At 39.0% G+C, this 17,933-nt stretch overlaps 1 protein-coding gene across 1 annotated transcript in view; it reads right to left on the bottom strand.

Annotated features, from left to right (window-relative positions):
- Positions 1-17,933, bottom strand: part of LOC145996198 (cell adhesion molecule Dscam2-like) — a 501,892-nt gene that overhangs the window by 9,331 nt on the left and 474,628 nt on the right. Inside the window, exons 23-28 of the mRNA XM_083132598.1 lie at positions 13,875-14,053; positions 12,456-12,725; positions 6,186-6,367; positions 5,216-5,465; positions 2,331-2,474; positions 35-175 (exon numbers count right to left, since the gene is read on the bottom strand). Coding sequence (XP_082988724.1) covers positions 35-175; positions 2,331-2,474; positions 5,216-5,465; positions 6,186-6,367; positions 12,456-12,725; positions 13,875-14,053 — 1,166 coding nt within the window. The remainder of the gene's footprint in view (positions 1-34; positions 176-2,330; positions 2,475-5,215; positions 5,466-6,185; positions 6,368-12,455; positions 12,726-13,874; positions 14,054-17,933) is intronic.

The raw sequence follows: 17,933 nt of genomic DNA, 5'->3' as shown, positions 1-17,933 counted from the left end.
AATACTAGTACTTTTCAAAGAGGAAGAGACTCACTGTTTCTCTGGCAAAGACAAGCTGCAACGCTTGCTCCCAGAAGGGCCAAAGATGACAGGATTAGTGGCACAATGATTCTGACATCGGTGTAGAAAGGTTTTTGGGATTTCCCCACCCTCACAAGTTCTGGAGGTGGTGGTTCTGTGAACAAAGTCAAATTGTGAGCATGAAAACTATTAGTTACAGTTTACATGAAAATTCTCTGAAACATATCCATCAGAAATGACCGACCATATGATAGGCTGATAGATTTTTCTTATATTCTCCTCTGTCACTGGACCAATCACCAAAATTCAAGTAGTTTTTACTAACACGGACAAAAAACTACATCACTGGTGAATGTTTTCTGTTGTGAATAGAGTATGAAACAATGAAAAATCATGTTTTAGTTCTAAAGTTATTCTGGAATTAAGGAACTTGAAATTAATCTGCTTACATTCTTCAATGCTAGTAGTGAATTTTATATAAATAAATTTGTATTATTCTTAAAGCCATAATCACAATTAAAATGAAGAACATGTCATTCATCAATAAAACAAATAGGGGTTGCTATCACCCAAGGATTTTAACACCTCACTACTCCAAATACTTGAGAAACAATAATTTTCACACAATACTTTCATTAATTTCAACTGTAACATTGAATATTATTTATCACAATAATAAATGTATTTTCTAAAATATTAGCTGCTTTGAAAAAAAGCCGCTTATTTGGTAGTTTTCTTTTGGCCGGATACCTCAAGTAGTGTCATAGTCTACTTATACAGTACTATCCACCTATAACATATTTTTAGTTTTAATCATAATAAATGCGACAATAGCTTAAAACTATTGCTCTGTACATAGTACATACAAGAATTCTAGAGGAATTGTTTTCCTTTTATACTAATCATTTTTCAAGCTGAAGACATTCTTGTTTTTATGATAGTTGAACAATGAGGAGAGATGAACATTCATCAGCCCTAAATTGGGCACACTAATGTACAAAAGGTAGTATTTTAGTTTCAGACTGTGTCAAGAATAACGGGGTAAGTGTTGCATTTCTGAATAGGTTGTTTTCGGGTGTAGGGAAAAGGGCATAACTGTACTGGTTTCCCGCCAAAAGAGCAGATAACAGAAGGAGCCTGTGTTAGCGAAAATCACCCATATTGGCAAACCGGCCACCACCACTGCCAAAGCTCATCACCCCTTGTTGAAGGGTCAATGGCCTCTGCAAGTTATGGCTGTCTTCATCTACTGGTTCTGTGTGGCTCAATGGTTTAGATACATGGAAGGTTTGTTTGTAGCTGTGTTTCTTGTGGTTCGTTCGAATTAACGAAAATTGTCAGTAAAGCGACACTAAACTAAACCAATCAATCAATATTATTTTTTGATGTTAGTGCTTGTGGAGGTTTTTGACAGAGATTTACATTCGGATGTGAGGAAGATGGTGGTGAATGTTCAAAAACAGGTAGAAAGAGCACCATATGAAAAATTCTTGCAACGTGGAAAGTGCTTCTGTGGTGAAGCAGGCGACAAGAATGTATCAGTAACAGGCTCCACCTGATTTAGCACTGATTGGAAGGAAGCCGGTAAATAGGCTGCAACCTGCAGTACATAAGTGTTGTTTGTGTTGCAGACAATCAAGGATAAGAGAAAATCTGTTATTTTGGTTTCACATTTGTACAGACAAGGATAGTTCTGGGTTGTTTTGTTCCTGTTGAAAGTGAATAGAATTTTTACAACCCAGTAGTGTCTGTGTCTGTACATTTAGGTATAAGGACTGAAAAATTTCAAAAGATTAGACACAATAACTTCCTGAGGAAGGCTTCATTGCAATCATTTAGATTTACCTTTATTGTTTGATATCTCTTACAATTAATAGCTTGAGCACTGAAAATCAGCCTTGATTCTATCCTTTTTGATAAATCGATTACAATTTGTACCGGCATCTACATTGGATTTGAAATTATGGTTTCCCAGGGCCGATATTGGATACTATAGTCCATGTGATACAACTTTATAATCTTCCTGCGAAAAAAAAGTTCCAACGCAACAGGGACGACGATGCAAAACACCAATCAGCTTGAGTTAGCTGTTACTAAGGCCTACATGATTGGGTTTTCAGCCGACGCATTTACTGGTTGAATGTTTGGGCGGGAAGACGAAAACGTTATTTCTTATCTATCATAAAATAATCAGTACATACTCAATTTTTTTGGGCAACAATGGCCCATGTGGTTTGATATTGTTAACAAAGACAACGAAGCATTTCTCCAACACCTAACAATATGAGGATACAAAGTTTGAGCATTACCTCCATCTTTAGTGAGAGTTACGAAGGTGAATTCTGCAGTGGTCGATCCTGCAGAATTGTGGGCTGTCACTTGCAGCTGGTAGTATGTAGCTGGCAACAGACCCGGGATGGTAAACTTTCTCTGTGGTTTCAAGTCATTCGAAACTGGAAAATGAAATACAGTGTTTATTCAAAACATTACGATCATGACCTCTAAAAAGCTATAGGCTAGGGGTTGTGTTGTATTTGTTCTTTCATTTATTTAATCTAATCATCCTTCACACTCTTCATCACGACTAACATGGGTGTGTGTGTGTGTGTGTGTGTGTCTATATATATATATATATATATATATATATATATATATATATATATATATACACACACACACACACACACACATACAGGGTGTCATTTTAATGGCGCCCACGGACCACAGAAACGTATAGAGGACATCAAAATAAACAACTTTTCTCAGTAACATTTTTCTCGTTGGTGCATCATTTCGGCGCTAGAGTCGTTCAAAAATGCCCGTTTTGCCGCCTGAATGCTGGCAACCACACACAACATTTGATTGCATTTGTGACGTCATATCCCGTCGTGAAGCAATGCGTTCCAGGGTTGCCAGGAACACACATTCTATGAAAAATGACATAGCCACATTATGTACCGTAAAACAAAACGAGAAAACACGTTCTGTAACCTAACAGGAAATAAACAAACGATACGAAAAATGGTAGAAAGAAAATAGAATTCAAGTGGAAGTGGTCATGTCAAATTTTGTCTTACCTTATATGTCAAATATTTGCAAATCTAGTTACTAAGTTGGCATCTACAATTTACTCTATCCACTTCGTCCTTCTGATACTAGTTGTCTGTGACACACTGAACAGATCGGAACAGATGACAAAATAAAAATGAAAGAACTCAAAATTCCAAAGGAAAGCAACACATAATACATATAATGTATATTCAGGGCATTATGAGGCAAGTGGTAAAAATGGTTGAAAATACAGGGATATACGTAAGTAGTAGTAATACAAACTCTCCGACGACTGTGTTTATCCATGCACCGGATACACATGTAATAGTTTGCAACTGTAAACAGGGCAGTATATTCCTTACTGATTCATCATTATATTGTTACTGTGATTGTACGTGTTTTAGCCGTAATGTAACAACGTGAACCTCAGATACTTCCGTTATCAGCCCAAAAGTACCACAAGGCATCTGAACACAAACCTGTAGATATCAACCTTGCAACGAGATTTGCAAATATTTGACATGTAGCTGGGCGTAAACAGCCACATGTAAGCTGTAAGTCCAATAAAATTTATTGTTGTTGATATTTGACATATAGGCTGGGAGAAAATCCGATATTAACACTTCATTTTGAATACGTTTTTTTACCATTTCTCATATCGTTGGTTCACTTTCCCCTTCCCCTGAGATGACTGCTGACCTTCTGGCTGGTAGGCTATGATGTTCGGTCTACTGGACGGATTTCTCTCTTCGTTTTACAGCTAATAATGTGGTTGGTAGTTTATCATTTTTAACAAAATTTGTGTGTTCCTTGCAACCATGCCGCGCGCCGTTTCGCTGCAGGAAATTACGTCACAGATACGATCAAATGTTGTGTTGGGTTGCCAGCATCCAGGCGGCAAAACGGTCTTTTTTGAACGGCTGTAGCGCCGAAACGATGCACCAACGAGAAAAATGTTACTGAGAAAAGTTGTTTGTTTTGATGTCCTCTATACGAATCTGTAGTCCGTGGGCGCCATTAAAATGACACCCTGTATATATATATATATATATATATATATGTGTGTGTGTGTGTGTGTGTGTGTGTGTGTGTGTGTGTGTGTGTGTGTGTGTGTGTGTGTGTGTGTGTGTGTGTGTGTGTGTATATGTATACACACACACACACACACACACACACACACACACGTGAAACTGAAATCATACAGAAAATTTTAATCACCAATGATAAAATACCATGGAATAATTTGGTAAAGAAATTTAACTTTTCAAGCCTTTGGAATAGAAACGGATTTTTTTTTTAAAAAAAATTGACATACTGATAGTTATACTATACTAGAAAGAACATGGGTTGGGTTTATCCCACACTACTTTCTTGATCATGGCCGAAGGTGGGGGTGATGTGATCAGCACTACGCCCCTGGTCGACTTTACCCCTCCCAGAGTTTCCTCCAGGTACCCACTTTACTAAATAAAAGGTATTATTGTTAAATAGCAGGCTTACTATGCTAAGTGGATTCATGAAATTGGAATCTATTATATTGATATTTGGTGCATGAGTATATGTTGCATACTTTGTGCTTTTGCAAACGAAATATAGACCTTACAAATGTTTTAAAAGCATTACTTATTTATTTATTGAGAAAATTTCAGATACAGCACAGGTGGCCATTTTACACTGAAATTGTCAACAATGAGAAAGCAATAATTATAATAAGCATAAAATTAAAAAAATAGAAATAAATAAATAAATAAAAGATAAATAAGAAATAATTAAGAGTAAACTTGTCCCAACATCAATACATATGTAATCTATGTACATGCCAATGTGTGTGACTGTGTGTGTGTAAATGAGTAGTGATAAAGTGAGAAGGTAAATGTTGGGTATACCTATGCATGCTACAATATGATTATTTAAAGCCCGGAATTGATTTCTCTCTGTTGAATGACTATAAATTAACACCATGAGTTAAAAATCAGCCTAAAATACAATACAATTCGACTGCAAGTATTCAGACACACCTATGCCATGCCTTCATTATAGATCCCTCAAGCAAAATTGCCATGTTTTATCAACAATAACAAACATGAGAAATACAGGTGAACTGTCTCAAATATAGGACATTCAATGTATCTCCTCTTCTCACCTAGGTTCCACTGAGTGTGCCTTGAGGTCTTGTACTGGACCACAAAGTAGAGCATCGCGCAACCATTGTCTGGCCAATGGGAGAGCAGCAGAGAGACTGACGTGGAGTTCGGGGACAGGATATCCGCTTTGTCCGGAATGCCCGGGAAGTGACCCTGAGTTCGACCCTCGACCGTTGGACTTGGCGGGCTTGCTCCTATCCGATTGTGTGACGTCACGAATACTCTGTAATTGGTCCCGCACTGAAGGCCCTGAGGAATATTGGGATTATTAAAATAGGATAAATAAATGTTCATACAAATCAACATTGAGTCAGCATTTTATGTAAACAATATAATGTAATATATCCAGAAATTTCTTTAAGGCAGGGGGGGGATTGGTAGCTTCTTCTTGTTATTAGTCAATGGTATACTTTCTAATGCATCATATTTTCCTTTTAGGGAAGCTAGGCTAAATGTGGTTAATACCCCCACCAGCCTCACATAGGTAAGCTCTTCATTAATCAACCCTGTTTTGAGCCATATTTTGTGTTCTTGCTGGCCTGGGCAAATCATAAAGGCAGTTCCTACACTCAGAGGCGTATTTAGAAGGGGTCTATTGGGGTAGGCCTCTGGAAACATCCTCGAACTTTCTTTGAAAGTAAGGATACATCCAATACAAATTGTTCCTAGGGATTTTGGTTGACTCCTGTAAAATTGTTGGTGATATCGGAGTTATAGCTTTAAGGCTTTTTAAACGTTATTATCAAATAACATGATTAGAACTTGATGAGTACGTGCACATACTTTCTGACACCCATTTCTGATTTGCCTTGTAATCAAAGGGTTCCGGGTTCGATCCTTGGTGGTTCAGATTCAAATCCAGACCGTAGGTGCAGTCCCTATTAATCAATTTGAGCATAAATCTAATGGGGCTTCTTTGGCTCGAGTTGGTCTTGCTTTCGTGAATAATCTATAGTCTCTATGGCGTACCTTCAATTCGTAAGTGCTGACGTAACGGGGCAAATCTATTTCCTGCCAGTCTCCGTGTTCCTTCTTGTAGTTGAGCGTGAAGGCGCTGAGTGGCGCTGCTCCGTTGTCGCCTGCTTTCCAGTGAAGGATGATGCTGCCCGATGTTGTGCTGGTGACGTGCAGGATAGGGGCGGACGGCGGCACTGCAGGGGAAGGAAATATAAACGTTATGAAATCATGCTGAGTTGCAGAACATTTCAAGACATATTGACATTAATATGTGTGGTACATGTATTAATTACTGGATGAAGTTAAATATGCATTTATTATGTATTTTGTAAAACAAATACACTCAAACAAGCACAGCTGGGGCACTTACAACTTTAATAGTATACATGTTTGATTACTCAGATATGTCAATCTTAGCAAATCGAACCGTTCTACATAAAGTGGCCTGTTCAATCTTGGGGAAAATATTGAACATTCTGAGCTGCTTCGGTCGAGAAAACCAGTTAACAGACGTGATAAGATGAACACACCCCAACCAATGAAAAATCACGTTGTAGGTCTTTGTCCTCCAGGGATTGTCGCGGCACTTTAAAGAGAAGTATCGACGGAAACTGGTCTTCACCCAACACACAGTCACCGCCATCACACCATCAAGCCTTTGACTTGCTCAGAACTGTATAAGTCATTCTGTGGGAAACTATTCATATCTGTGATGAATATTTCTGTCTATTTGACCCGAGTGATCAGTGCAGATGCTATGATGGGAATACAGAAACTTTCGACAGCTGTGATCAAGAAAGTAGAGATTACTTTTGAAGGCCTGTATTTTTCAAAAACAAATTCGAGTTCTAGAAGAGAACCTACGGCTTGCAAAACTTTTGAAACGTCAGATTAAAGTAGGAAACACATTATGAACAACCTGCTCAGTACGACATGCCTCAGCAAGCCAAAACACAGACGTTCTCATCCAGTGGCGCAGGAACGTTTTTCATTTGGGGGGGGTACAATATATATATATTACTTAACAGGTTCCCATTCCTAGGTATAATGTGAAGGCATGGGAAATATTCCATTTTAGAACAGCACACACGAATTTCCTGTTATTTAATGCTAAATTTGAACAAATAATTTTTATTTCTTTGTTTTTATTAGAATTTATGACAATTTTAAAAACATTATTTAAGATCAGATAATAATTTCGAAACACATAAAGCTGTGAACCTTGTTCTGGGCTCATTTTGAATTTAATGGAACGGAAAATCAGGAGTTCGAAATGTGAAAATTGCGAACAAAGATACATCTATTCATTTTCATGCAGGTTGCGATTTTTAAAGGGTGTGAGGAATATCCCCCCCCCCCCCCGCACACTCTCTATCTTGAGCCATTCGAACCAGGAATAATCATCTCCCACCTACTGGATATAGAAACCATATTATTGAATATATCATACTTATAGAGTTCCACTTCAGTTGAGATCATTTTAATGTCCCATGCCTACATATAAATATATCTTTAAAAAATTCATGGCAAAGCACTTATTTGTAATATAATTAGTTGTACCTAGTGACGATGTTCAAGCACTGAAAGTACTATTATTACACATACAAAACAGAAATCCTTCAGATCTCAGAGCAAGCAAGGAAAACCAAGTTTCTTTCATTTCAATCTTTGGTGGACAATATGAAGAGCCAGCCAAGGTTTATTTTCATATGTAGTGGTATCAAATGTAGAATGTGGGTACATGCGTGTGTTTTAGGGTGGCATACCAATTCTTCGTCCTCCGTGGTGGAGTGGTTAGCATAGCGCGCACTACGATGACAGAGGTTCCGGGTATGAATCCCGGCCTGAACATGGGTGTTATTTGTGAGTGTCTCTTCATCAATTTCATCATAATAATAATCACTCACCCTCATCTTCGTAATTAGCCAAAAGTGGCAGAAATGCGAAGTAAAATAAACAAAATCAATCAATAAAACATTCCCATCTCGCTCAAAGACCATGTGAATCCAATCCAAAATCAACTGAATGTGAAAGCGGGTTCAATGCAATAACCTAACTTAACTGAATAGAGAAATCATTTAGAAGTTTTAAACCTACTTTTCCTTTCAATAAATAGACCCCCAGTGCATTGTTTTAATGCAGAAAAATTTGCACGACGTTGTGTCAAGTCTAAGCATCACAGTGCCCTTGACAAGCAAACTGGTAAACCATAGAACCTGCAGTGATTCTCATTTCTCTCGTGCATTCATCTGATTTTCTTACAGTTTGACTTTAGGGTTTAACTTAAAATGACGTTGTGTTTGTGTTTCATTGGATATCAAATTAGATTTTAAGCAATTAGTGTCTATTTCTATGTATACCTAATACATAGGTAAAAATAGGTCCTCCTCCCTCTGATAAAAACACAAATCGCACTGTTTTAATGTGTAGGAGGCATTTCATTTCACATAGGAATAATATCCCGATGAAACGAGTCGAGAATTGTCACAGCCTCATCTCGTCTCCTGTGTGGTGAGGTCCTTCTCGGATCAGAAGTTATTAAAACTTTTTCTAGATTCACTTCATGCTCAGGTAGGCTAATCCGGACTGGATCTACAGTGTAAAGTGAAATCCAAAGCACTGTGCATGTGGGACCCCTTAATTACAAGGCGAGGTATCTCGTCTTGACCCACGGGATGTTTAGTATAGGGGCTATCCACGAGTAAACAAAAACATATCGAACGGCACAATCGATTGTCGAACTGTAGCACAACAACTTCCGGTTCACGGCGGCCGGGTAATTCAAGCGCGTACTTGTGGCATTTCTTCTCGTTTTGTATACCGGATGAAATGGATCATATAAAAGCACTTGACGAGGAGGAGAATAACAGATATCAGGGCAAAGTAGAGGCCTTTACATATCAATTGGATGAGCATATAGGAAGTAATACGGCATTATTCCAAGATGAGATCCATTTGCTGATCGTCGTTTCATTGGCGATATTTGTAGCCTACATATTAAATAGAAAGTAATTTTTCTTACAGAGCGAGAGCGCTTAAATGCATACATTTATGTTTTAAGTGAAAAAGTACAAGATGTACGGACATATAAAAAACGGAAAAAGGAGCTTCTTTTCTTCTTTCTTCAGTCAGGACGAGTCAGAGGGATGCGATAATGCACACTTGCTGGTTTCGTTTTCGTTTGAACGCAGAAATACAAAACGCTCATTGTTATTTTAAGTCAATTTTCTGCTATTTGTGTTAAACATGACGATGAAGATGAATAATAAACTGGAAAAATTAATGATGGGACAAATACAATGACACACCATTGCCTCACCATGGTGTTTAAACCTAGGACCTCTTCTCCATCAATGTTGATTTGATTGATTGAGTTGGTGTTGTAAGTCCACTTTGTGCACAGTAAGGCTAATCGGGACTGGACCTACAGTTTAAATTGGGATCCGAACCACTATATGCCTCCACCGGGAATCGAACCCGGAACCCCTTGATTACAAGGCGACGAGGCTACCACTGCGCCATCGGGGAGGCACTCTATCTATCAATGTTGAAAAGATTTTCATTGCAAAAGACGAAAATTAATAATAGTACCTTAATTTTCTGGCTACACAAAAAAATATTTCCTCTGGTTGCACAAAAATTTATTTCCTCTGGTTGGTTACACACACAAAAAAAAAATCTGGTTACACATAAATTTAATACAGTTCGTGTGTACTTCAAGAACTTAACGTGTAACCTATCTGGCCATGACCGAGCATTTTTTGAAAGGAAAAGTAATATTTTTGCTCATATCACCAAAACAGAGAGAAAATCGAGATTTGAATGATTTCTCTTCTACTTTTAATGAAGTGCAAGTGTTGCGGGACGCAAAATTTTTGATTGGGAAGGAAACAGGACGGAGTATTTTTAAAGTCCTGACGTTCAAAACGGGAAAAATAATGCTATTTCCCGACTAAATTGGGAGATTATAGGAGCGGAAAATATAACATTACCCGATACTAAAAAAATAATAATAATTATACACACAATTTCACCCTCGGGTGATGATTTATTTTGCATTTCTGGAATAAAAACTGCTAATTTCAATAAATTTCGGACATTTAGTACAAAAAAAAAATATGTAGGGAACGCATCATTTTTTTCCGAAGCCTGGATCGGAACGGGATTGTTTTTCAGGTCCCGACTTTTTGGGTTCCTGCACATCCGTTGCCATTACTGCGGAGTCTACTCCTGCTAATGGGCTTCCAATTTTCACGCCTGACAGCTTGAATGCAATAATTTGGCGCCTAGATCTCGAGGAAATTGATGAAGAGAGATCCATGAAAGATTATTTAGCCCTGATCGTAGTTTACATCCTCCTTGTACACACTCATTCGTTCCTTTCATACATGACACAATCTCAGCTCCCTTTAGCGGCATGTTGTGAGCCTACGAACCGGAAGTTGTTGTGCTACAAGTATGGTGTCCGCGCGAAGGCACTTCCTTCCGGTGGATAGCCCCTATAAGCAACATGTACATTGTGTCACCACTCTCACAACGTACAATATCTCATTGAAGCAAGAACTTTTGTTAATAACGTTTTTCTGCTTTACATCTGGTTTCGACACTGCGAACCATCGAAATACGGACTTTTATCCTGAATAGATTAAAACGGGTAGCACAGGTTTGCAGTTGTCACTACTGGACATTTTACAATTACAACAAATAAAATACACGGCTAATTTGAAAAAGAAATTAGATATACACTTGGCATGTCTGAAAAAGACATAGCATTTAAATTTTTTTAAAGCAATTTCTTCAAACATGATAACCAGAGTTTCCAACGAGATCGTCTCTTACATCAAGTATTGTCTCGCTTTGATTTTGCAGAGATTTATTTCATTCTCGTCTTGAAATTTGAGAGAAAACAGATTTTTCTTGTCTTAGTAACATCTGTATTTTCAACAAATCTCTTAATACGAGGTATATAGGTTTAAGTATAGTTTTCCGAATACCCTCTTACAAAGTTATGCAAATTATGGGTGAGGTACAGGAGTAGATCAACCCCCCCACCCCCCATGTTCGTCAGTCGTGTCTAGTCTCGCTTGTGTAAGTATTTCGTTTCGGAAAATTCCATTTGAAAAATTCAAAAGAAAAGGAGGTCGGCCAGTCTCGAATAGACGCGACTGTTTCTTAAGAAAAGTGTAACCCCCCCCCCCTTATGCAAAAGAGCATTCGGCTGGTGAGTGATTTTCTGAGAGTAGGCTAAATTTTACCTCATTCCACTGTTCCACACTCATTTTAAACAATTTTCATCTCACAGGTCAATGAACTAAATAATAATAAGCACAATATAGTAGAACAAGTTTACGATGGTTTGAATTTCTGTGGTAAGGAAGATAATGCTTATAAGTTATAAACAATTTAAATTTTTTATTGAGTTAATTGAAAATAGGTTATTTTAAGAGTAGCACCTTGCGTCTGTCAAATTATCTAAGGGGGGGTACAGGGGGCACAATTAGATTTACGGATTTAGGGGGTACAGTCCCCCCTTCAAAAATTTAGGGAGGTACAATGTACCCCTGTACCACCTCCCCCCCCCGTTCCTGCGCCACTGTTCTCATCCATGGCCATTTGCTGCAAGGCTTGGTCCCTCCAATGTGTCATGTGTGTAAAGTTATTTTGAATGTTCGGCATATTCTCATTGAATGTGCCGATTTTAACTTCCTCAGAGAAAGTTTGAATCTTCTAAACTATTTATCATCCATGCAGGAAGATGATGATAGTGTTTTTACAACTGTTTTTAACTCCTGGAGAAGAGAGGGCCTCTTACACTGTTGCTGAGGAAGTTTTTAGTCTATCCTTATCTTTTTAGTATGTTGTGTACAGTCAACGGCAAAGATAATGGTAGGCAAATTGTCCATCGCTATTTTCATTACTTTTTTATTCTACATCCTGTGTTGTTTTAAGGAATAAAATTGTGTTGATTCGAAGCAGGTATTACCCTCTGCTTATTGACATCTTTATTTCAATTCATTATATCATCACATTGGTAATACAAACCGAACTAAAATGGTAATGAACAATTCGCCTGTTTCTTTTGCCGTTGGATGTACGTCCCATGCAGGTCTATTTGCAAACTTGCACTTTTAATCATTCTTTACACCCATTTGAAAATTTAAGGTAAGAGTTTTAGATAAGAGGATTCTTGCTCGTACACTCTGGTTCCCGATCAGGATGGCCATACGTGCCAACGCACCCCATAAAATTAATTAATTCATTTAACTAATATCTGATCCTTACCTTGAACAACAAGGCTATACTGTATCCGATCTACGCCTTCGCTGTTCTGCGCCTGGCACGTGTAGTTGGCAGAATCCGACCTCTGGACATTGTCCAGGCGCAGGGCCCCCGTCTCCAGCAGATGAAACCTCCCGGAGCGCCTGATCAGGGCCACCCCTCGGAACCACTCCCACCTGGGTGCAGGATGCCCGACCACCTGGCAGGCCAGGACGACCTGAGACTTCCAAGGACGTACCATGTGGACACCAAAAGAGTAGACGCGTGCTGGCACTGGAACGAGACAACGCATCATTTTAGTAAGAATTTGTAGCATACAGTTACAGATAAATGAGAACGAAATATACGTTCCAAATAGATTTACCATAGATTGAGTACAGATGGAAAACTGCCTGATGTATGTAATTTCAACGTATGTGAGTTTTATAAGACCATCTACAAGATCATTTCCATTTACTATGTTGTAGGGGAGAGTCGTCCAAAATAGGGACACTAACATATTTTGGCCTAGCAAAAGCAAATTTATCGATAAAAAATATTTCAAACTTCTTTTCTAAGTAAGACCTAGACTATCAGGAAACAAGGTTGTTTTTGTTAAAGAAAAACCATTAGGGAAGACAGGAAAAACATTTTTGTAGAAAATATGCAATGTCCCCTTTTTGAACAACAATGTAAATTGGAGATCTAATGCAAAATTTTGTTAAAAAAACGTATTAGAAAGAACAAAAGTTAAGCATGAAAACACCATAAAATTATAATACAGGAAGTATTTTTGTCATTAAAAAAAAACATCCACAGTAGCATTTCTTTACATTTAGGGGTACATTAAGTGTGACTACCTCTCGGAAAATATTTCCACCCCACTCCTCTTCTGTCCTTCCACTTTTCTGGCTCCGTCACAGCATTTGCCTTACAAAAATTTTATTTTTGCCTCTTTGGAGACAGACTACTTTTGCTATTTACTATGGCCACTAGAGTCAAGGCAAGCTAACTCCAGCGCAGCACCAGTTTTTATTCTTGGCAGTGACCAGCTGTTTCCGCGTTTACCTACGAAGACACTCGCAGTCAAACAACTGCACCGTTTGGGCAACAAGCGGCAACCTTAGAATCCCTCCTCCCCGAAGCGGCCAACAGGTACACAGGATTTTGTTAAAATTACCGTTCTGCACCGTGAGTGAGGGCCGGGAGTTAGCGTGGCCCAGGTATAGGCGCCAGTAACGTCGAAATTATATATCTTTATATTTTATCCTCTCTTCCACCCTGGTCTGCATTTTGCAGACTAACTAGACTCTGCCGTCTGGATTCACAGCCAGTATAATCTTCTGTGCGACTTGTGCGCTGCAATGGACAGAAATATACAAATCTAATAAAAAATACGTAGAATATGAAGGAATTCGTCAATTATCTCCCAGGAAAACTAACCTCTCACAGTAGGGGTCTGAGAGACCACCCTGGAGCTGACCCCTTCGCCGACCCTCGTGGACGCAGTGACCCAGTACTTGTACTCCATCTGCTGCTTCAACCCTTTCGCTTCGTACATCGTATTTTGGCTCGGAAGGTTCCACTTCTCCTGGTTCAACTCCTGACGTCCGTCCACCACACTGGAAAAGAACAGAGAACAAGATTTAACACTAGGATTCTTCTTTTTTAAACAAACAAGTTACAGTTAACCAATGGAAATAAACTAACTCCTCTACAAAAAGGTAAAGTTGTCATAAAAGGGTGAAGTTAGGATTCAGACATTCTCGATCACGGCCAAACTGAAGGTGATGTGATCAACACCAAGTTTTACCCGCCTTTACCTCTAAAATTTCCCCTAAACTCCGTACCAGCTAACTGTAGACCAGGCGAACGAGAACAAGTCTCTGCGCAAGTAGTGACGCGAGACGGCTCCACCAATGAACAGTGAGAGAAACGAGATTGTGTAATGGACGAGGGGAGTTACCCGATTTCCTCCTTCATTCTGTAAGCGTTGCAAACTTTTGAAAGGATAATACCTAACGTACATGGCAAACGGACCGTACTTTTGTCTCCAGGTCCGTACGATTGGTTTAAGAGTTTCTTAGGGAAATATTAGGGATAAAACTGCAAGAGCAAATTTTGACAAGCCGTGCATTTAGCGTACGGAATAAGGTCTGGACCGTACGGTTGGCAACACTGAGCTTTCACCACCTCTTCTGCCGATATGCGCACCCCTGCTCTAGTTAGCTGGGACAGGGTATAGGTATTCAATGACTAGAGGCTGGGTAAGCCCCAGATTAACTTTATGTTCATCATACGCTTTACCGACTAGCTTAGTGGTTCTCAACCTTCGTGAGCCTGCAGCCCGGTAAATTCGTTTTTTAAAGTCAATGTCCCGATCCCATAATTTTACTCGTAAGTAGCTCTCTAATTTTTAAACTTTATATGTTAATTTTACATCTATTCTTGAAATTTAATAAGATTAATAAATAGATTTTGGCATAGCCATAGACAGCATTAGTTCGATTATGTCTAGGCTTGTTGACAAACATAAAATTTGGTTTAAATTAGTTGACAACGAATGGATACACTGGAACATTAGTTTCCTCTGGCAAATATCATTATTAAATTAATTTGTTAAGTGCTGATTTTCATTGGCATGTTCCATTTCGTACACCAAAAAATCCCAATGAATCAGAATATTTCCACTTCAGTATAGTATTTGTAAATGAAAATTGATGCGCTAAGTAAATTGACCATGGTGCCCATCCGTCAAACTCCAAATTTGGAGGCGGGGAACATCGCGGTTAGATCGTTTGATCCATAACCACCACTGTCGCAAAAGCATTTTCTGTTATCGCAGTGGATACCCGAACCAAAGCCCATATGTCACTTATAAAAACAGCTACAAAACTTAATACTGGGAAATTACACCTGACAGTTTAATAAGAAATCTTTCAAGTCTCTCTTAACACAAAGTATGAAAGGAACGGATCGACTGAGAAGCAGCAATACATTAAACAAGTACGTTACAACTTCTCGTCAAATGGCAACTTCCCCTCCATCTATTAACAATTTTACACAAAACTGGGCAGGTACAGAAGGTTGTTTCATCCTCATGTTAGTGAAATTCTACCCCATTTTAGTAGGGTGTAAAACCCCATTTCCACCAGCGAGCATGTTCTAGGTGAGAGCCCTGTTCATGAACAATAGCACGACAACGGAGTTTCCATTGTAGGAGACATATATTGAGCACAGCCTGATCAAGTTTTGCCCACTCGTCCTTGCACACTTTCCAAAGACCACCAAGCGTAGTTGCGCGACGTTTTTTGATTTTCCGTTTCAGGAGGCCAAACCCACAGAAGTCCATGGGTGCAGCATCAGGGGACTCTAAATGGGATAGCCTTCGCACCTGTCTCCTGTTCCATACGGGACATGTAGGCCACTGTTCTTCTCGCAGCATGGCTGCCGGCCTTGTCGTGGTGGATGTGCACTTTGTCGATGTCATTGCCATACAAAGCAGGGGCATGTTGGAGGCAGATGGGGTCTAATACGTGCTCGATGTAGTAGGCTGCATTCACCTTCACATTCGATTATAGGAAGCTTCCCATTTGCACAGAAATCTGCCACTATCATAAACCCTTTTGGGAAACTTTCTTTGCAGGAGCGGAGCCACTTTGCATGATCCTTCCAATCGACAGAGCGGTAGTAAATCGCGCGTATCTGCTTGGATCCCGTCAAATACACCCATGCCTCATCTAAGGTGATAACATAACGCTATTTGTTGCCTGCCAGGTAGCCTTCATACAGTCGTTTGCATGCCACCCGCCGTTGTGCAATGTGCTTTGCTGTGAGAACGTGAACCTACCGCTTGTGCTCGCTTTTTAGCCCCAAATTCTGGCGTATGATTCGGTTTACAGTTTGCTGTTGACCGTTGTACACAGGGTGGCTACAAACAAGCAGAAATGAAATTCCCTGACTTTTCCAGGTTTTCCAGGACAAAATTTACATTTTTCCCTGACAATTACAAACTAAACAAAATCGATGTTTTTCCAAATGGAAATAATAAACTATACAGATCCACGTATGGTTTTGTTAAGTACCAATATTATCTTCTATGAAATTGACTTAATTCCTCTATTCTCTATGATTTGAATTCAAGCTGCAAAATAGTGAATTTGGAAAATTATTACAATTCACAAGCTACGGAAGGATTACGGAATTTTGTCATACGCAGTAAGTTTAAAATAAAATACTTGATTATTTTTAAAGTTACGACTAAATGAGATAAGAGTGAAGAGAGATTGATTAATAAATACAGTTTGTAATTTATCAGTCTCCTTATACATTCTCGGTATTATATGTTGATATTTGCACTGAGGTTAGAACCCTCTGCTTGCAAGAACCATGAGTGCGGACTCATTTTTCAATGCATAAAGCTACTTCTCTCTTCTATGTAAAGCAAACAAATTAACTCTTGCATATAAGTGAACTGAATCGAACAAAATAAAGTGTCATATTTTCTTACATTATCAATGGGATTTCTGGTTCAGTACAGTATATCCAAGTGAAGTACTGTGAAACTCACAACATGCAGTTATACCATTATTGCTGACGAAAAGGGTATGTAGGTATTAGAAATTTAACGCAAGGAATTTATAGAATTGCATTGTATAGGTACCTGATTTAGCTAACCACACATTAAAACAGGAAAACACTAATAATAAAAGCTTCTGAAAGTTCATATACGAGGGGCATCCTGAAAAAAGCTCCAATGGTGCCTATACACAACACTAGTGGTCGGAGAGCGACACACACAAATGCAGGCAGGAAGAAGTGGCATGTAGCTATAATCTGGTACAGTTGCAATACAGCCGTTTTAGGACAGTTTTAGGTTAAAGATTGCAGCTCTCACACAGTCTCCCACCGACTACGATGTAGCCTACATTGCACGCACAGAATTTGGCACAGAGCCACCAGCAATCGTGTGAGGTGTGCAGATTGGACGTCATGAGTGATAGTATGGTCAGACGATGGTGCAGACAATTCACGGAAGGCCAATCGAATGTGAACAACCCCATACAGCTGAGTACACACGGGCCCTTTGCATCACTTCAGGTGAGAGATCTTGGACCACTCCTCCCTGAACAGGCCTGGCCTTGAATGTACCGAATTTCATATCTTTGCTTAACTGAAGAGGTTTCTGGCAGGGCAAGGATTTGACAGCTACACTGCGGTAGATATAGTTCCAGTCTTTGCTGTCAGACACATATACCATGGACATACAAAATTTAGTGCCATACTACAACAAATGCCAGAACAACGGTGGTGATTATGCCGAAAATTAGGTTAGGACTCACTGTTACTAATGCAATAAATTACAACTGATATTCTTGTCTTATTTATACCTAATCGGCAGACTATTTTGTTATTTTTTTTAAAATTGGTGTATTTTCTTATTTTTCTTATTTTTTACTATAGGGTGTTATTTTCCCCAAAATTCACATTTTCATTTTAGCG

Source organism: Lepisma saccharinum, chromosome 1 (genome assembly GCF_977018435.1).
Source record: "Lepisma saccharinum chromosome 1, izLepSacc3.1, whole genome shotgun sequence".
Taxonomy (NCBI): domain Eukaryota; kingdom Metazoa; phylum Arthropoda; class Insecta; order Zygentoma; family Lepismatidae; genus Lepisma; species Lepisma saccharinum.
This window is presented reverse-complemented; position numbering and strand designations above follow the sequence as displayed.